This window comes from Mus musculus, chromosome 3, assembly GCF_000001635.26.
Source record: "Mus musculus strain C57BL/6J chromosome 3, GRCm38.p6 C57BL/6J".
NCBI classification, from domain to species: Eukaryota; Metazoa; Chordata; class Mammalia; order Rodentia; family Muridae; genus Mus; species Mus musculus.
In genome coordinates, this window is record NC_000069.6 from 121,773,915 (window position 1) to 121,795,418 (window position 21,504).

At 38.2% G+C, this 21,504-nt stretch overlaps 1 protein-coding gene across 2 annotated transcripts in view; it reads right to left on the bottom strand.

Annotated features, from left to right (window-relative positions):
* Abcd3 (ATP-binding cassette, sub-family D (ALD), member 3) overlaps positions 1-21,504 on the bottom strand; it is a 56,399-nt gene that overhangs the window by 15,011 nt on the left and 19,884 nt on the right. For both annotated transcript variants that reach the window (NM_008991.3, NM_001355756.1), the window contains exons 3-15: positions 18,890-18,988; positions 17,820-17,908; positions 12,088-12,157; positions 10,559-10,656; positions 10,097-10,220; positions 8,014-8,070; positions 5,641-5,783; positions 3,083-3,152; positions 1,888-1,957; positions 1,703-1,800; positions 1,517-1,608; positions 228-319; positions 75-147 (exon numbers count right to left, since the gene is read on the bottom strand). In NM_008991.3, the coding sequence (NP_033017.2) occupies positions 75-147; positions 228-319; positions 1,517-1,608; positions 1,703-1,800; positions 1,888-1,957; positions 3,083-3,152; positions 5,641-5,783; positions 8,014-8,070; positions 10,097-10,220; positions 10,559-10,656; positions 12,088-12,157; positions 17,820-17,908; positions 18,890-18,988 (1,175 nt within the window). The remainder of the gene's footprint in view (positions 1-74; positions 148-227; positions 320-1,516; positions 1,609-1,702; positions 1,801-1,887; positions 1,958-3,082; positions 3,153-5,640; positions 5,784-8,013; positions 8,071-10,096; positions 10,221-10,558; positions 10,657-12,087; positions 12,158-17,819; positions 17,909-18,889; positions 18,989-21,504) is intronic.

The window sequence follows — 21,504 nt, forward strand, 5'->3', positions numbered from 1 at the left end:
GTCACAAGCTGAAGAGCAGGGCTGCATGCAGCGTACACACTGTGTGGTCCAGCGCAGCCTTTCCCAGTACATACTTTATAATGTTGTCTGTATTGATGATTTCTCCAGCACCAGGGACCAAGGGACTAGCTTGTGCTCCTTCAATACCTTAATAGAAATAATTATGAAGATATTATATATGGGAAAAACTTAAAACCATGACTGCAAACTATGATGTTTGTATTTACCCTTCTCCTGTTGTGACACCATTGTACGTTCATATCTGCCATGATTTAAGTCCTTTAGTACTTGCATTAATTCTGTAATCCGAGCCGTAAAACTAAAATTTAATAAAAATCATAATCAAAAGTCTATTACATCATGTATATAAACTGAAATGTCTAACATCGAAGCTTAGCTTAAGAGACATAACCCAAAGGAAGTCCCAAAGGAACATAAAATATTAATAACATACATGTCCTACTTTGCTTCAGTAAAAGACAAGGGACAGGAAAATGAGGAAGAGGTTTCACAGGATCCTCCACCCCATTCAGAGGCAAGACAAGTGTTTCCCGTGGTCACTAACACACATTCTTGCTAGTACTCTCCAGACACAGGAAGGCTGGGCTCTGAGCTGCCGGAGTGACCTACTGTTACATATAAAACCAGCCATTCTATCAAGAAGTAAGGATGCACTGATGCACACTGCTTCTCTACAAAAGGGGAAACTGAGGACAGCTCTACTCTCATAGTGTGGAGAGGGGAAATGATAAAGAATTCATAATATTTGATGAAAATCACTGGACAATAGAAACCAGTCCCGTGATAAGAAGTTGGGGAGTGTAAGAAGGACATGAAGGTCAAAGAGGCGGTTTCTTATCAGAGAAGCAAACGGGTGTTTGTTTGTTTGCTTGTCTGGTGTAAATAACAAGCAGAAATCCCCCAGGGGAAACCTTGGGAGGTGACTATACTTGAGAGTGCATTTACACTTGGTGTTGACACTGTCACAGAAGGCACTGTCCCTACAGGCATGAATTTTGTATGCATTAAGTATGATGTTTTAACATATCAATCACTCCTTAATAAACTGGTTTTTGTAGTGTAAGAGAAAGAGAAAAAAAGAACTTAGTTGCCAGTATCAATCCTTAGGGGGTAAAAATCTATAATTGAAAACAAAAATATTCAAATGTAAAACTACTCACTAACTTAAATTTCTGTTAAAAACAAAAACAAAAAAAAAAAAAACAAAACAAAACAAAGACTGCCAAGAATCATTTCCCAACATATCCAAGGCCAGTGTCCACGATGGACGGCAAACGAACGTGACGCTTCCCTAGTTAAGACTCACCCAGCTGCCTTCAGGAAGCATGAGGGGCTCACGGGAGACAAGTCCTCCTTAATTTTCTATCAAAACCAGCTTCCCCGAGGAGAAGGGTCAGTACCTCCCATAACTTTAATCTCACCTGGATACCAGCTTATAAGAACAATATATGTTTAAAGATTATTCTATGCAATTGCATATTAGTACAAATCTTACCCAGCCAATCTAGTCATTTCACGCCCAGCCAAAACTATACGACCCAAAGCTTGAGACATTCTCAAAAGCATCCTTCCACTTTGGTAGTAATCCTTAAAGACAAATGAGTATTAGATTTTGCTCACATTCCTAAAATAGAACAAAGCCTTAATTTTGAATTTTCACTTCATTAGCGTAGAAGTTTACCTCCAGCAGCTCTGAGTGTGTGCTGTGAAGGTGGCGAGGGTGTGCCAGATCTAGGAAGGGGCGACTGACAACCAGGTACCCGACGACAGTGGCAACATCTAAAACAAAACAGTTAAGATTTTAAATAACGTTATTTTACTTTTCCCACAGATCATGTTGCACCATCTCTTTTAAAACATACTTACATTTGGCAATGATGCTATCAATGAAACCCATAGAAAACCGAAAGAAAATGAAATTATGTAGGTGTTCCACCTGTCAGGAAACAAATAAACAACAAATTTTCCCTAAGGATAAAGCATAATTAATTTACAAACATATACTGAATAGCTATGATTCCTGACTGTTATACACCACACAGTGAGGACAATGCTTAACAGTGCTCAGATGCCAAACACTCTGCATCACACCGTGTTTACTGAACAACGTTGTTTCCATTACACATAATATACTAATTACACACAATAGCATGGTGCTGTTTCCAATCCTGCCAGACACCTATACACACAAACTCATCAATCACCAAAGCAAAAAGGGAGCATGAGATGCCAGTTCAAATACACATGTCAGAGAAGGTCAAGCTGTACTAAGTTATGGGTACATGACTGCAGACCCACAGGCTGAAAACAGTGCTTTGAAACTCTAAAAACTCTAGTCATGCTAGATGGCAAAAATATCATTTCTGAAATAACCTAAGACAACTTTTTAGTATTAAAATATGTATTCAAACATCACAAATTCCCACTAAAATATTAGCTCCATGTGGGTGAGGCAAGATCTCACCCAGCACGCTCACCACCTAATTCTCGCCTGCACTTAAGCCGCCTACCTGCCACTGAATATCTTCTGAATGAATGTAACTATCTGAACTCAAAACAGCAGCAAATAAAGAAAAACAGCTTTTAGAAAACATTCGTATTCCAAATCAAAGGTCAACAAACTATGATCAACAAATTCTAGCACGCCACTTATGTTGCAAATCAATTTAGCAGAGCCAAACCACTCATGTATGTATTGTATATCCAACAGAGACTACATGGTCAGGAAACTTAAAATGCAAATATGTACATACTATCCCGTCCTTCACAGAAAAATCTTGCTAACCTTACTCTACAAAAGTCTCCACTGATCTGTAAGGACCATTAAATCAAAAACCCAACGAGAGTTCTATAGCAAACACTACAAAAATGAACAAGATATTTTAGTAAATAAATCTATTTTATAAGTGGAGAATTTAATGCTAATGTAATAGTTTTTAAACTCATTTTTAGTTTAAAACACAGTATAAAGATTTGCTATTTAAAATATATCTTTAGCATTATTCATCCACATGTAAAGGCAGAGAAACCCGCGTGGCCGCCCGTCCAGTGTTTATCTTACCAGTTTTCGGAAGACTGAGTGGATTGTCTGCTTCTCCCGTTTATTCCCATTGTAAAAGGCAATTTCTTCACTATTAGAGAAAATAATTTAGCAATTAATGTCAATGCTGTCTCACCCTGACATGTAAGTGAAACACAGTATTCAATGAGTGAACCTGTGCATATGAGTGGGCATCTTGGGCCAGTGTAATGGCTCAGGGGTAAGATGCAAGCCTGCCAACCTGAGGTCACTTGTCTAAGCCTACAGTAGACTGGGAGGAAAAACTAACTCCACGAATCTGTCCTCTGACCACCAAAACCACTCAGTAGCAGGCCCTCCTCAATAATAAAAAAACCAAGAGAATGATAAATGAACATCTTGTTACTAAGAGAGTATCTGGCACAGGCCAAGCCAGGGAGTGTGATCAAGTTCCTAGCTAAGTTTAGAGGAGGGCAAGAGTACACAACTGAGTGTATCACAAACTGGACTACAACCTACCTGTATATAACCTGGCTGTTAAAGACACAGTGAACAAATATTCACAAACTGTAAATAAGGCAGATTATATAGAAAGAAAGATTAGGCTGAGACAGACATTATAGAGCATGAGTTAAATTACAGACCTAAACCAGATAAAGAGGGAGAAAATAACAGAAAAATACAAGAAATGATGCTTTGCCCCACAGCTTGTGACAGTGCTGCCATGCCACCAGGTCTAAACGCACCAAAGCTGTTCTTATCCCAGCACCACAGTAGTCCTCACAACGATGTCCCCCGAGAGCAGGAATGGGCCCTCAGGGCCACAAAGATCATCAGTGGGAAAACAGTGCCATACAGATGAAGAAAGCTCAAATGTAATTTATGTAAATTCTTTAAATTCACATAACAAGCAAAGTTCAGAATCTAAAATTATCGCTCCTGTCTAACCTAAAGTTTATAGTCTCTCTGTCCTGTAAGTAAGATGAAAACTGCCCAAGCAACGTACTTACAGAGTTACAGATGGCCGTGAGCCATCATGTGGTTACTAAGGAATTGGATCCAGATGCTCTGAACTGCAGGGCCATCTGTCTAGCCCCCACAACGTACTTCTTAAAACACCAGAAAGTGTGTAAAGTATCTATATAGAAGCCTAGACACCACAGCTTAGACACATTAAGGATGTATGTGGGCGCTTGTGAAAGGGCTAGGCAGCACTGCAATGCAGGCCTGACAAACCCAGTTCCATCCCAGAACTCCACAAGGTGGCAGGAGAGAGCTGAGCCCTCCACATGGGCACCATTGTGCCGGGTGCACCCGAAATATAATCAAAGTGCATACATAAAACCTCAGTACACTAAGGCAGGAGAATCGCAAGTTCAAAGCCAGCCTGGGTTACATAATAAGACAAAGAAAGAAAGAGTAAGACCCAGGAAAGAGTAGGATGGTGGAAAAAGAGAAGAGGGAAGAGGGGAGGGTCTCTTAAAGAAACAGCAAGAAGCAGTTTCTTCTTTTTGTTTTTGGTGGTGAAGGTTGCTGCCATTCTGTGATCTCAAGAGTTAACCAGAGGAAAGAGATGGTTACAGGGTAGAGCCAAGAGAATACCAGCAGGAGCCACAGCTCCAATCCTGCTGTGCCATCTGCACTGTCCTAAGGGTCCTTACATGACACAGCCAATGCCTCCACTATGGGAACGTGCCGTTTTCTAGTAAAAGCATACCACAAACACCTTTTCCCTAATTACAGCCACTATGCCCCTGCCTCCCTAGAGCATGAAACTCTACATAAAAAAATCAATATAAGGAAGGAAAGGTGAACTATGAAAAGAATGACCCCCTAAGTAATTCCGTGGCTTCCTACAGAGCAGCCTACACAGTGCTACAGTAAGTACTAGGACCCTCAAAATTGACTTAAAGTTGGCAGTTAGGCACAGAAACTTTACAGAGCACCTTAGCTACTGATGAAAACCTGAGCCAGGGCATGCACAGAGTTCATCATCGTAACAATTCATTGTCCATCTACAAGAAAAGCAGCTACGGATAAGTTGCTAAAATCAGTTTATAATGCATAGGTAGACACAGAAACGAAAACGGATGGCTTCAACGGCTGCATTTCTTTCTTCCTATTTCAGATCTCAAAACTGTCCAGAACGCAGTTCTGGCCTGCATTCGAGAGGTCCTAAGGCTCAGTGCCCAGAACTCCTTCTCCCCACACAACAACTGTCTGGAAAGACAGAATTACTGAACACTGCAAAACAGTCACAACCTAAAATGTCTGTGGATAACTTAAGGCAGAAGTTTCACTGAATACATACAAAAATGTGAATACTATCAAGACTAAATTTTAAAATAAAATTCACAGAAAATCAGTCAATAAAAAGCATGAAGAGGTAAATCAAGGAAACTACACAGCCAATAAAGAGGACTTGAAGCATGCAGGATTTCTACTTTATAAAACTAACATTCTTCATAATGCTTATTTCCAAAACAAGTAAAAGTCCACACTATTTAGTACCTATATTGCTAGAATCTCAAGTCACTATAAATGACATCAATATCCACAAAAATAAAATTTCATTATTATTCTAAAATGTTTCTCCTTACCTATTAGTGATAAGCCGTGAATTCACGTATCTGTATTCTCCTTCGTACTTCTGCTCCATAATTGTCATCTTACCAATGGGTCTTCTGAGTCGAGTTAGGAATAGCCCAGAAACAAGCAAGTAGGCCATCATGCTTGCCGGGCCCTGCGATGAATGAAGGAGAATGATGCACAGTACTCAAAGGCACAGTAATAAAATCTACGTGCAGGTCTGTAAGTAACTGAACCCAGAGAGGCTGAGCTTTGCTTGTTCCTCTCTCTTTTTCTTTCTTCCTGGAAGATCACATGCTAGTCTCTACACTTCTTCTACTGTCATCCCCCAACTCCTATAGCTCTGTCCCCAACAACTGACCACCTAACTTCTAGTGGACTTTACCTTCTGTTACCTAACACTCTTCCACTGGAACCCAACTTAGTGTTCTCTCTCTAGTCCACAACAACTCTCAGAGCTATTTTACACTCTTTGAATGTTAGCAGTCCTCTAGGTTCCTTCCTTAGCTCGTCTCATCCTAAACTTACACTTCCAGTCTCATCAGTTTTGGATACAATGTATCACTGCCAAGTATGTAGCGTGCACCCTCACCCCAGCATCTACAGGTGTCTCAAGGGCAATCCGTACACAAGCTATCAGCTCGCCTTGCTGTAAACTATACTTCTGTCTTCTATACATTGTAACTCCATAAATGACCCCACAGCCACTGGCCATCTTAAGAAGCTTCGATGAGTCCCCAAAACACCCTTAATTTCTACATACCTCTCATACTCTGCCCCAATCAAAACTGTTTACCTGAACATGCCATTCAATTGGGGCTGTTCTTACATCTGACAAGTTTAACATCTAATGGACATCCAAGAATCTCCTCAAAACAGTTCAGTCAGCTTCAATTCTTCCAGGCACTAAACACTTTCGTGAAGCATCCACTAGTGGACATTTCATGCTTCATTCTAACTGCCAGAACAACTGCTTTAAACATTGAAATCTCCCTTCTGACTCACCTTTTATGGCTAGTACAATGTATATGAATATATGTGCCAATATTTTTCAAAATTGTATTAGACTGATCAACACATTTCAGTAACTATAGCAAATGAGCTGAAGGTGCCAACTGTATTTTTAAAATGTCAATGCAGAATTATACATATAAATACGAAAAACACCCGAAATATAATTTACAGTATAAAGTCTAGAAACATGTGGTCTGTTCCCTCTTATGGTGCAGTCAGTTACAGAATAATTACACCTGATCACAGGGTAGTAAAGAGAAAAGCAAGAAATTCAAACAAAAGGGAAAAAAATAAGTAAACTATTACTCAACCACAAAATGAATAAAAAGACACACACAAACATACATACATATATATATATATGTACATAAGACCAATACACTGTTACATGGTTTGTTATAAATAAGAGTAACATGAAAATTATTCAAGTTAGATGTCAATGAGTCTTGGGTTTTCTTTGTTTGGTTGGTTTTTTTGGTTTTTACACAGGGTTTCTCTGTGTAGTCCTGGCTGTCCTGGAACTCACTCTGTAGACCAGGCTGGCCTCGAACTCAGAGATCCGCCTGCCTCTGCCTCCTGAGTGCTGGGATTAAAGGCGTGCGCCACCATGCCCAGCTGTCAATGAGTCTTAAAAAAAGTTCTTGTCACCACACATATCAAAAAAGAAAAAAAGAAAAGAAGGCTCATGGGTTAGACAACAATTTATCATTATAAAATACTTCTGAAACTAGTATTTCATTCTGAGTATATTGCTAATATTATTCTAATTTTTTATTAAAATTAATTGCTGCCAAAGCTCTCATTAGAATAACTTTGCAACAATAAGCACATGTGTGTTCAATGTATGAAATGTGTGTTTAAATATTTCTGGTTATTATTACTAGAAAAAGAAATTGGCTTTTTTTCCAAGGGTGGCTTTCATGTCTACATGATGCTACAGGAGTGATAGTTAACATTTTCTTTGCTGTTCATTATTAAACTAATAAAGTTTGTAAACCCTAATAAATAAATAAATAAAATATCTAATTTAAAAAACCAAATTAGGGTACTTATTTTAGAGCCTCCAGTATAGTATTACCTTATAATCAGATCATACTAGGTATAATGTGAAGATGTTTCCAAGGTTAAAAAAAATTTTAGACCTTCACATTTATCAAAACACAGTATTATAGATTTTAAAATGTGGAATGGGGGTAGCAAGATGACTCAGTGGGTAAAGACACTTTTTGCCAAGGTTGAGTTTAATCCCTGGGACCCTACACGGTCAAAGAATATAAAACTCCTACAAGTTGTCCTATGTCCTATAACATCCACACACGCACACACATACATACATGCAAATACACACAAAAGAATAAAAATGGACTCACCTGAGCTCCAATTGCACTTGTTAACTTGAAAATATATAAAACTATGTCTAAAAATGGCTGTAAAATAAACATTAGAATATACAGAATTAGATCTAAGAACTAGTTTGCCTTGACTGATAAATAATACGAGATGTTAAATATAAAATGCAATTCAATATTTGATACATAATATGTGGAACTCTCACCATGTATAACAATTAGACCATAACAGTGCTTAGATAAATGAATATACAAAAATAAATAAAGCTCGTAAGAAACTTGACATGGAGATATTCCAAATAACAACTATTGACATCAAGTGTGAGAAACCCTTCTCTTTATCACTAAGGCAGCTCTATCTGAGGAAGCACTCACTAACACAGTAATATAAATGTTAAACAAAATGACTTGAGTTATAATTCCAAATCTGCTTCACATTTTCCTGGTTTTGATACAACATCTATAAACTGAAAGGGACTTCCCAACAATTACATAAATGAAATCATCAGGTGAGTCTATGGAGCTTATCTGATGATCAAATACTTTTTTATACATTTAAGTACTGCTGCTCACTGAGAACCAATCCAACCAGTGTTTCAAAAGCAGCTCGTACTTTCACCTTTTTCAAGGGACCCAAATGGTGTTTAATCTGAAGCCAAGCGCATGAGCACTAATACAAATGCCGGACTTTATGAACTGGCTCATTCCAAGACGTACATTTCCCTTTCTCTTCCATATTATTAAAAAACAAAATACTTTAAAATCTTGCCAGGCAGTGGTGGTACACACCTTTAATCCTAACATTCAAGAGGCAGAGACGAGCTGATCTCTAGGTTTGAGGCCAGCCTGGTCTGTACAGTCAGTTCACAGACAGCCAAGGCTAAAAGAGAGCCTGTCTTAAAACAAACAAACAAACAAACACCAAAAACCAACCAACCAGACAATCAAATAAATAAAATTTATTTCAAAAATATATAAAGGTTACTGGCCAAAAATAATATTTATAATTTAAGTCAGGAATTAAATTGATATTTAAAAGAGAGAGCACTATAGTGTACAGAAAGATTATAATTAATTTCAGGGGGCTAGAGAGATGGCTCAGCAGTTTAGGGCACTGATTGCTCTTCCAGAGGTCCTGAGTTCAATTCCCAGCAACCACGTGGTGGCTGCCAACCATCTGTAATGAGATCCGATGCCCTCTTCTAGTGGGTCTGAAAACGGCTACAGTGCACTCATATCACTAACTTCAGAATGTTTCTCTATTGCAGGTATGACACTTTATGAACTACACCTTTGTTCACGTGCCAAGAGGAAAGGCTATGTAACAGTTTCTCTCAAGTTAGCTTCGCAGGTCTATTAATAACCCTAAGAGAGAGGTGCTAGAGAATGACTCAGTGGGTAGTGTTTGCCACAAACACCTGACCACCTAAGTCCTAATTCAAAACTCATGTAAGAGCTGAACCCCGAGAACAACCATCTGTAAGCTCAGCCTGTTCCTCTCAGGAGATGAGAAACTGAGACCACAGAATCACCATAGCTCAGACACAGCAGGACAGGCAGGAGAGGCCGTCTCACATCCAGGGAGAATGTAAGAACTGACATCCAAAGCGGCACGCCGTGGCATCTGCACATGTAGACACACTGAAAGCGCATGCGCCAGTGTATATATATACACACACACACACACACTCACATATGTACACACATGTGTAACACACACAGTTACTTCCTTCACATAGAATGATATTGAAGAAGACAAGCAGGAAGCCCCTTTTGTCTCATTTTAAGGATGTGTAATTTGAAATATAAGTGAAAAAGTCAGACTGTAAGTGCTAGAAGTAAACAGACAAGAACACTTGTCTGAAATCAGTCAGTCCACACAACTCTTATAAAACTTTTGTAAGACACTAATTTCAATTCTAAGCCAAACACCTGACAAAATAAGATTTTAAGATAATTATATAATTAAATTAAGTATAACAATCCTAATTTTCTTTTAAAACCATTCTGTACATGCTACTCCCTTCCACCCCATCAATTCTGTGTAAGTTTGTTCAGACTGAAATTCAACAGCCTCGCAGGTTTTTTAAGTAGATGAACTTACCTTACTAAGATTTGAATACAGATCGACTACACTGTTACAAAATTTTTCTACATCCTGTGTAAGCAGCTGGTCTGGATTTGCTATTCTGTTATCCAGGTTGCCCATTTTATAATAGGTGAAAGCTCTGAAACAGCAATTAGAAGGTGACTTCAATACACGTGAGTACAGAGACCATGCACACTCACACCCTGCCCACAGCATACGCACAAGCAGACCAGTGCAGACACTGTACGGACTGCCCTAACTTCTGTCAGCTATGGGGAAGAGAGCCCAGAGAAGGGAGACTCGGTGCTAATTGGAGCGCACGGACTAGAGCCCCCGCACCCCCCACGGTCACTCCCAACGTAACCCTGATGGAAAGCCATTTTCTTGAAAAGCAATCCAATAAACACGACAACATCTACTATCATAAACACTGCTGCCCAATTTAAACATCTCTACTTTAAGAATAGTTTCACTTACTGGAGATACTCCTCGTAGAGGTACCGTGTGAGCCTGACTCGGAAGCACAGTTTGAGCTCATTTAACCCATACTTCAAGAAGTTATTAACCAGAGAGATCTAAAACAAACAAGCAAGTATTATTGGTTTCGTTTCAACCTCTACTTAATAAATTGTAATTTATTTCTCTATCAATTTCTGTATCTACAAGTTCTGATTTTCCTAACTCAGGCCACATTGCATATCAGTTTGGTTTTATTTAGACTTTATAACTGCAAAAATAACAAGCTAAGTCACATGTACTTAATTACCCCTATTTGGTCTCTTACTTGGAGCTTAATTTTAAAGTATTATTCTGAGTCCCTTTCTAGGTAATAAGAAATGCAAATCTTTCTGATTTCTATCTGGAGGCTGTACAAGCTCACACACTAGCATGTCTACCTCTGCTCTATCAACACTGCAGACTAGACTTCCAGTCACAATCCACGTGGTTTTGTTTTAAAGTGTGAGTTTTATATGCTACTTTCCAGATTATTCTAGAACCACTTTACTAGTCTATCTCACAAATCAATCAATCCTTCCAGTTTTGTTTAAACTGCTTTATTAAAACTGTTCTTATACAGGGTTTCCAACCTTTGATTCCTGTCACTTATATTACCTTTTCTTGAAAGGTCTAAAAATTGTGCATGCCCAATTTTTCTTAAGGAAACTTCTCTTTTATCCTCCCAAATCGGGACATTAAAAGTCTTATAGGGCCAAGAGAATAAAAACAAAGACTAAAGTAAGAAAACCACTTGGTTTTAGGCTATTCTAATTTCTAAGTTAATTCAGAGAATCGACTCTAGTTTAACAGTGGTTCCAGTTACAATTGTTTATGTTTTCTTTTTTTTTTTTTTATTTATTTATTATATGTAAGTACACTGTAGCTGTCTTCAGACACACCAGAAGAGGGAGTCAGATCTCATTACAGATGGTTGTGAGCCACCATGTGGTTGCTGGGATTTGAACTCTGGACCTTCGGAAGAGCAGTCGGGTGCTCTTACCCACTGAGCCATCTCACCAGCCCCTGTTTATGTTTTCAAACAATAGTTCCTGGATGATCTACCCATCTTACTCCAAATTTCACAATCTGGAAATGTTTTCAGTTGTCCCAAGTGGGAGAGGTGCTATTGCTATTTAACAGAATGCGGTTAAACACTGGAGAAACCTGGTCAGGAGAGAGATGAAAGGAAAAGAAGGAAAGAGAAAGGAAGGGAGGGAGGGGATGGGAGGAAAGCAGAGAGGGGAAAAAACAAAAAAACAGAGAAAGAAAAACAACATACATGTATGAAGGTATGTGTGTGTGTTACACACACACTAACATAAATAAAACCAAGCCAAACAAAATTCAAAGTGTTCTATTAAATGTAAAGTTTTACACTGAAAAAATTAGAAGCTAAAGTACAAAATTTAACACAAAATTAGAATTTAGTATCACAAATCTAGTACAAATTCAAGATTTAATGAGGTGTAAGGTTCTCCCAAAGAAGAGTTTTAAAGAAGTGCACTTACAAGAGGCATGGCAGCGATGAAGTTGAATAAGTATCTCTTGAAATCTTTGCTGCTGCGACCAATGATGCCACTGCAAACCACCACATGCAATGCTTTAGTGCAATAGAAGCCAATGTAACACTAGAAAACCTAGAGCTCCAAACCACTCTTGGGGATTTCCATGGAGTTATTAAGTAATAAGAAAAAAATGGAAAGAAATCATACAAACATGTTTACAAATACTGAAGCATTTTAACAACTTGCTTGAACTTGGCTGCAGAAGACAAGATGAAGAAAATTGCTAACTGCAGGCCACAGATGTGCCAGGGAGAACTGCAGAAGCAGAGCGTGTGCTCAGCATCTGTGGGATTCTGGGTTACAGCACCCAGGGATTCTGGGATATTACAGATTAAACCAAAGTAGTATTTGTTTGTTTTAAATATTTTAGCATCCTTGATTCTCACTGGAATGAACTAGTTAGAGATGGTAGAAAGCCTACCTCAGCCAGCTGGAAAGGGCAGAAAGTAAGCAGTGTAGGTTTTGTGGGTCCAAGTTCTGGTTGCAACTACTCAATGCTTTCACCAATAGAGTATAAGTAACCAAGACTGCCTGACTAGACTCTAATAAAGCTTTGCCTTTTAAAAAAATATATATGGTGTGTCCACACCTTTAATCCCAGCCCTCAGAGGCAGGCAGATTCTGTGAGTTTGAGTCCAGGCTGGTCTACACATTGAGATTCAGGTCACCTAAGGCTACATACTGAGGCCCTATCTAAAAAGAAAAAAAAAAAAAAATTTAAGCTGAGTAATGAGACCTAAGCAGTAGTCCTGGCTGGCCAATCCTGAGACTGTGGCACATGAGAGAAGTATCTAAATCAGTCTGCAAAAGCCTCAGGTCCTTTGACACAGTTCAACAAAAGCAGTTCCTCTTTTATCTGCTTTTTATCTGGTTTATGCATTTACCTGCTTTTCAAATGCATACTAAGAATCTAAAATAAGGGTTCCACTCACTACTTATTTAAGGGTTTGAAAGTTGGGCTGGAGCGATGGCTCAGCCATAAAAGGCACTTGCTGCTCTTGCAGGGGGTCTAGGTTTGATCCAGCACCCACACAGCAGCTCACGACTGTGTAACTCTCTTCTAGCCTCCACAAGCACTAGGCATGCATATGGTGAACACACACTCATGCAAACAAAACCCATATACATAAAATAAAAATAAACTCTAATAAGAGTTTGAAAGCCATTATGATATGAGTATATTGCGCATATATATTAAAGAGAGCTTGTTTGAAGTGACCACACATCTTGTATGTGGTCACAGAATTTTCTTTTCAGAGAATTTTTATTAGTATTCCCGAATGTAATTTTATAACTATATATAAATATATTATAAATATCTATATATTGAGAGCATATATAATATTTATATTGAGAAACACTTCAGCAAACAACTTGTCTAGGTCTCCCAAATAGCTGACTGGTATATGATAAGGAAACAATTCATTTTTTTTTTTTTTATGATGGTGGAGGTGAGTAAATTTGGGGAAATCTGGATTAAACAAAGCTATCAAACATCTTTACCAAGGATCTTTTCAAAGATTTTAATATATAAAAATCAAAAGGGGCTTTAGAACATGCTCTATTTTCTTGGCAAAACTTAGGAATTGTTACCCTACACTAATGGGAAAAAATAAAATAAATAATTTTTCTTCAATTCTTGATGAAATAGAAATACTGGTCTTTAAAAAGCTGAACTACAAGGGAAAAATGGAACAGTACAAAGATATTGTTTATAGCAATGATTCTATCTTAAACAAGAAGTAATTAGGGTACTAAAAAAAAAAAGAAAAAAAAAGCTTGAAAGAAAAAAAAAAGCTTGTAAGTTTTAGTTAAAATTGATTCACACTACAGAAGAGCTTTAGCGTTGCCCAAGCTGTGAACCACTACACAGAACGTGTGGTGCTGCGCATGCCATCCACCCATCGCTTGCATGGTTTACCAATGGAGTAGCTGCTACAAACTTAAAAAATGATTCCTTGAATAAAGCCACACTTCTGCTTATTATTCCACTGCAAAAGAAAAGTAGTTAAGAAAGAATAATCAAGTTATTTTTATTCCCGAAGACTCGAGGACATTCATGAGAGATGGCTTGGCGCTCTAAAAGCAATGCTCATAACAAAGTAGACGACGATAAGCCCGTCTTTGTGGGTGGACAGAGCAGCCAGAGCGGAAGGATCCTCGTCCGTCCACACTGTGGCTTAACTAGCTTCATCCCTACAGATGAATGTGCCCACTCCACACACTTCTCAGCCATTACTAACAAATCAGCCTTAAATATGAAAAAATGAAATGCAGCACATTAATATCACTCACAAATCTCTTGGAACCCTAAGCCTACTTAGAAGGGCCAAAAAGAAAAAAACAAATTCATTCACAGTGTAACTCTAATATTGAGACAAAAAGTATTAATTTTTCAAATAAAATTGTCCTGCATTATTGTCCTGCAATACTTAAACATTTTTTAGCTAAGCAACTAGTAAGTAATTCGTATTTAACCAAGTGTCAAAGTCCCACATATGACTGAAGCTCAAAGCCTATAGTGCATAGGAAGTTGTTTTAGTTACTTCTTTACTTTCTAGTGTCATGAAGAGAAGCCATAACCAGAGAGGAAAACAGCAAAGATTACTGCGGCCTCAAAGCCCACTCTAAGTGAAAAATTATTAACATTTTAATTTAATTTTATTTAATTTTACACATAGGGTCTTGCAACAGAGTGCAGACTAGCCCCAACGTGCAGTCCCCCTGCCTCAGCCTCCACAAAGCTGGGATTACAGGTATATGCCATCACACACCACATCAACTCTAGAAAAATTGTTTTAAATAAAATAAAACTACAAGAAAACTTGTAGAAAAGAATTTTTTCAGTTTCAAAATTAAAATTTAAAACTGAATACTAGGCTAACAGAATTATAAATTGGCTTATGTCCATCATCATCAATTAGATTACAAACCACCTAGCCTTGGCAATTAATTTTCTATATTACTAAGTATGTAAAAAAAATTAATTCAATAAAAAAGAAATACCTAGTACATAAAAATTACTGAATTTATAATATCTGAAAAGAAAAATCTTTAAGAATGTAATTTTTCATTCTATTCCTTAAGAGATAAAGTAATATTCAATCCTGTACCATTCTTTATGTGATTCTATCCAAATAACATAATATTTGTAGTAGTCATAAACTGTATATTTTTACTACACACAAATACAGTATCATCTGTGAAAACTATAATAATTAGAGAGACAATATCAATTAAAATTATTGATAAAATTATCAAGGAAAAATATGAAGCTTTACAAATCATATGGAAGGTTAGAAATGTCTTCTGGTTTTATCTATCATACTAAGGCCTTAAATTACTTGGGCTTATAGCTTACATAAACAGAGCATGACCAAAAATATTATTGCACATGCACACATATGCATACACTTAAGGCTCCTATAGACAACCTTAGAATAGAATAGAAATCAACAAGCCTTAAGTGGTTTTTAAAGTCTTCACTTTTAAGTGTGAATTTACAGCCAAGAGTCTCAAGCTATTCCAAAAATCTTTTAACATGAACAAGGACTGTTAAGGACACAGAAATAATTCTAGGCACCAGTGACAAAACAAACAAAGTAACTAAGAAAAAAAGAATGGCTTCAGAAATTTTAAAAAACAAATCCTTAACTCTAATAAGGATCCTTAAAAAATGGTTCTTGGAAATAAAGTTAAATCAAAAATTCTCTGGAAAGTGTGGAGAAAATGTCTTGGTAATAGAATTAAAGTGTTAGACATGATAGGTGATTTCTAAACCTTGCTGCAAATTACAATCGCCTGATATCTCAAACAGTGACAGCTAATTAAGCCAGAACTCTTGAGTGAGGCCCAGACATCAGCAGTTCTTAAGATAGTCCTGAGGATTCTACAGCCTGCAGCCAAGCTGCAGAGTGACACGTCAGAGTCTAATGACAAGTGACTTTCAGTTGGAATGCATAAACACAGCTCGATTACCATTGAGTGTGAGAGAGACATTCTCAGATCCACAAGGGCTCAAAGTTTTACTTCCCCGTCTCAGAAAAAGACGGTATCTACCAAAATGAGAAAGTAAACAGGGAAAAATAACAGTAAAAGATTCAGTCATGGGCTGGAGAGATGGCTCAGTGGTTAAGAGCACTGACTGCTCTTCTGAAGGTCCTGAGTTCAAATCCCAGCAACCACATGGTGGCTCACAATCACCCATAATGAGATCTGACGCCCTTTTCCAGTATGTCTGAAGACAGCTACAGTGTACTTACAATAAATCTGAAAGAAAGAAAGAAAGAAAGAAAGAAAGAAAGAAAGAAAGAAAGAAAGAAAGAAAGAAAGGAAGAAAGGAAGAAAGGAAGAAAGGAAGAAAGAAAGAAAGAAGATTCAGGCATACAGGAAACTAGAGACACGGGATGGAATGAAAACAGGAATGCAAATTAAGTTGTAAAGTTTTGTGCAAGTGTGTGCTTGGCAATCTTAATTATATACACTGTGGAGATTTTACAGTCCTGTGAAAAACCTGGAGCTGAGTCAGACCAGTAGGCAAACAAAAGGCTGTCATTAATAAACAGCAGAACAAGCAAGACGCCGTGCACAGAGCAACTACAGAGCACAGCCTGTAGCTCAGCTCCAACAATACACAGTATCTCAAAACCAAGAAATCCTGACAACCAAACTGTAGAATGTCACCAAGGAGACAACCACAAATGACTTCTCTCCTTCCAAATCAGGGAACAAACACACTCCGAAGCCACTGAGCCTTCTAAAAGGATGCCCGTCCACTCAGAGAGATGTGTGTGGAATTTAAAAGCCTACACAGTTTACCCATACATTTTTACGTAGGGCTTTTATATTAAGCAAACGTCCTTTTTCACTTTCCTACACAAAAGAGTCAGAAATCACGGGCATGAAGCATGCTTCCTACGGATCAAGGATGTATAAATGAAAGGTTATTTTAAAAGATTACCAAAGTGTGGGTACATTAACCAAAAAGTTACCTTAGATTATTTATTTTAATACATATTTGATAAAACACGGAGTACTATGAAACAGAATTCCAATAAAAATGTTCACCTTATCATTCTTATTTTAATATAGTAAATTCATTAACGGAGAAATTAGTGTTTCAACAATCTGAAATATCCCAACTGCCATTTTTCAACTTTAAATCCAAAATTTTCAATTGTAGTGATTAAAATGTTAGAAACATAATAAAAACCATGAAAAAATTAACTTTAGAATCAGAAAAGTCTGGTTTTTTCTTTTAATACTGCTCACTCCATATGACTCACCAAATGTTTTGATATTTTCCTCCAAATTATCTTATTAATTTTAGACACTAATAGTTGCCTGCTCTTTAAGCTTTTGTAACAGCATCTGCTACACTGCACTTTCATTTTTGGTTATTTGTCTTCACCCCTTTACACGATGTAAGCTCAGCAAGGCCCGGTACAGAATGTCTGCTGTTCACTGGTATAGCTCCTTACCATCATGTCTCATGGTGCCTGACACAAGGGCCCAAACTGTTTATACAGATGAACAACACATAGCTGGACTTCAGTATATTTTACACACCTTCCCCTGTTTTGGTTTGGTTTGGTTTGGTTTTTTGCTTATAACAACAATGCTTAACTACAAGGCAAACTACTACTTCCCACAAGAGAAAGTGAATGAACAAGTACCTCTCAATGAGCGTCCCATTCTGAATCATCCAAACATCACAGTATGTTCGAGATACCAGCATAACCGCAATAAGTAACAAGTAGCCTGTCTAAAACAAACCAGGCAGAGTAAACCAAATGCATTGCAGAATGTTAAAAGAAACAGTAACTTGGTGAAGCTCTTGGTCAAATCTCAGAGTTCTATTCTAACTATTCATTTACATCCTATGTATATTTTATCTATAATAAATTTTAACAGAGCTTAAAGGGAACTAAAAATTATAACAGATATGTTAAAGGCCCCATAGAGCATTTAACTAATGATCTCATTTAGAATTCAAAGGCAGGTCAAGTAATTCACAGTCAATGGCAAAAACTAGATAAGTAACTTAAGATTTTCTGGCTTGGTATGCTGTGATTTTCTTATTTATTTTTAATATGCTACTTTAATAAAGAACACTGGTAATGATTTCTACATTAACTAAACAACAAGCAATGGAGCTTTACATTTTATACAACCTGAGAAAATGAGGTTCAACGTGTTAAATAAAAAGTCTCTAATACTGTCCAGATTTTCTCAGTGCTTTCAACTTGAGTTTTTAAGGCAAAAGTTATACAAGAAAATAAACAAATTTAGCTAAGCAGAGCTCTGTGGAAGAGACAGGAAGGGAACGTCTAGAATAGCAAATGTAGGTGTGTCCTACAAACACATTAGACAAACCAAGGGAGACAGGAGAGGGCAAAGGCTAAGGGGAAAAGATCAAGGCCACATGAAGCATGCAGGTGCTGGTCCAACAGGCCCACATGATCAATAACTATCAGCCCACATAATCAATAACTATCAGCCCACATGATCAATAACTATCAGCCCACATAATCAATAATCAGCACTTCTACTGGGGAAAACGGGGCTAACAAGTGACGAGTGTGGGATGTCACATCATCAATACTGGTGATAACTTAGACACATATTTAACAGTCTTCTTTACCTGCACAAAAAACATCTTACCTGAATTGCTATGACTGCTCATTCTAAAAACTCATGAATATGGAAAGTCAGACATTTAGTATTATAATTTCTGAAGACTTACCTCTTTACAAAATGTTCTAGGAACCATAATTTTTAGGATCTGTGAGAGCCTTGATAAAAACACTTTGTCCACCACAGCTCGCTCTTTCTTTCCTTCTTTCTACATAGGGAGAGGGGAAAAAAAACTTTTTAAGATGATAGCTACAACAAACACAGTGTTTAAAGAGCTGAGTTTGGGCTGGTGAGATGGCTCAGTGGGTAAGAGCACCCGACTGCTCTTCCAAAGGTCCAGAGTTCAAATCCCAGCAACCACATGGTGGCTCACAACCATCCGTAACGAGATCTGACTCCCTCTTCTGGAGTGTCTGAAGACAGCTACAGTGTACTTACATATAATAAATAAATAAATCTTTAAAAAAAAAGAGCACTGACTGATCTTCCAGAGGTCCTAAATTCAAATCCCAGCAGCCATATGGTGGCTCACAGCCATCTGTAATGAGATCTGACGCCCTCTTCTGGTGTGTCTGAAGACAGCTAAAGTATACTCATAAACATAAAATAAATAAATAAATCTTTAAGAAAAAAAAATAAATAAAGAGCCGAGTTTAAGATAGCTGCAACAGTGATTATAGAATCACATCTAAGGGAACTGCGACAGACGCACAGTGGTCACGGGGCCACACTTCCTGTCACTGCAGACAACCATTAAGATGGACAGCTGGATTTATAGCACACACTTGAGCAGCTCTCCGTATTCAGATTCCAAGAAGACAGAATTACCTAACAGGAGAAAGAGAGAGGAGGTGTGCTCTCTGAGAGAAGAGTGTAAGTACTCAAGGGAAAAGCGCAGCCGAAGCTCTGAGAAGCGCAGAGTGAGAAGTGACCAAGTAGCTACTGCTTAGTTTATCTTCTGCAGTGACAGGGTTGAACCAAAGGCTTCATGCACCACCACCACTGCCATGCCCCAGACTCTTCTTAATAAATAGAAACTTTAAAAAAAAATCTTAAACGTGACTTTCCCTAATTTTAAGAAATGTCTGCTGGGCAGTGGTAGCTCACACCTTTAATCCCAGCACTCTGGAGGTAGAGGCAGGTGGATCTCTTGAATTTTAGGCCAGCGTAGTCTACAGAGAGTTCCAGGACAGCTGGGGCTACACAGAGAAGCCCTGTCTAGAAAAAAACAAAAAGGGAGGGAGGGAGGGAGGGAGGGAGGGAGGGAGGGAGGGAGGAAAGAAAGGGAGAGAGGGAGGGAGGGAGGGAGGGAGGGAGGGAGGGAGGGAGGGAGGGAGGGAGGGAGAAGGAGGGAGGGAGGGAGAAGGAGAGAGAGAGAGAGAGAGAGAGAGAGAGAGAGTCAGCCAGCCTGCCTGCCTGCCTTCTGGGTTACTAGATTTATCACTTAATGTTTTCAATATACAACAATCTGCAGATTCTAACTCATAAATTCCTAAGCTCCTTACTATATTCAATCCATTTCTAATAAGAGGAACACAGACAAAAGTAAATGAAGAAGTAATTACAGATCGACTAGCCAGAGTCATGAGAAAAAGAGTAATTTGGGCAGTGAGACACAGAAAGATCTCCACACTGAAATGTGACAAAGTAGAGGGATTAAAGCACAAAGAACAGCAAGTCTGAGTGCACACACCCAGTGCTGAGGACAATGGAGTGCACACTTAGCATCAAGACCTGAGAAAGAAAACGAATGACAAAAGGCAGAGGTGCCTACAAAGCACTGGGCTAAAGGACTAGAGAGGTCATGAATCTGTTGTCAGGACAGAGTTTGAGATAAGATAGTGGCTCCTCCCTTAGAGATTTATTTTCAAATAAATCTACAACCTTCTACAAAGATAAGGAGAAAGTGGCATCTATAGCTTTTGGTGGGAATATCTCCTTTACTATCCTTAGACTGGGAGAGTAGAAAAGAGAAACCCAAAAACTACAAGCTACCCCAGAACACATCCTTCCCAGCCCTTTCCAGACCCCTAGTCAACCATGGGGTGAAAAAGAGAACCATCTCCCTCAAGTTGTCCCAACTCCGTCCCTCTCTTAAAATATTACTAGTAGGTCAGGCATGGTGGTGCCTGCCTCTAAACCCACACCCAGGAGGCAGAGGTAGACAGACCTCTGTGAGTTCAATGCCAGCCAGGCCAGCCAAGGCTACAAAGTGAAACCTTGTCTCAAATAAAAAACAAGGGGTGGGGGGAGTGGCCTTAATGGAGAAATAAATTTTGCTACAATTTGATAGTCAGAGTGGACAAAGAGACAGACAGACAGACCAAGATAGAGAGAAGCGGGTGGGGCTTAAAGGATGTAACAGGGTAATAATCACTTTGATGCTTATTAGTCAATTCTAGAAATAATTTTAAGGAAGAAAAGGAAAGCAAATTAAACTTTATATAATAGCCTATATAGTAATACATACTAGGTATAAGAATTACATTCAAAACCATACTAATAGTACAGATATTAAAGCCAATAAACTGACACAGGGATAAATGCCATTTATTTGAAAAGAATGTCAACTTAGTTACTGCATAACCCCAAATTCCATCCTGTTATAGACCACAGCTGCACTACTCATAAGCTTCATGTTTATGTTAATGTAAAAATCCCTTACCTGGTGATATAACCCACACAACACAATACTACTCAGCATAAAATAGTATAGTAACAATA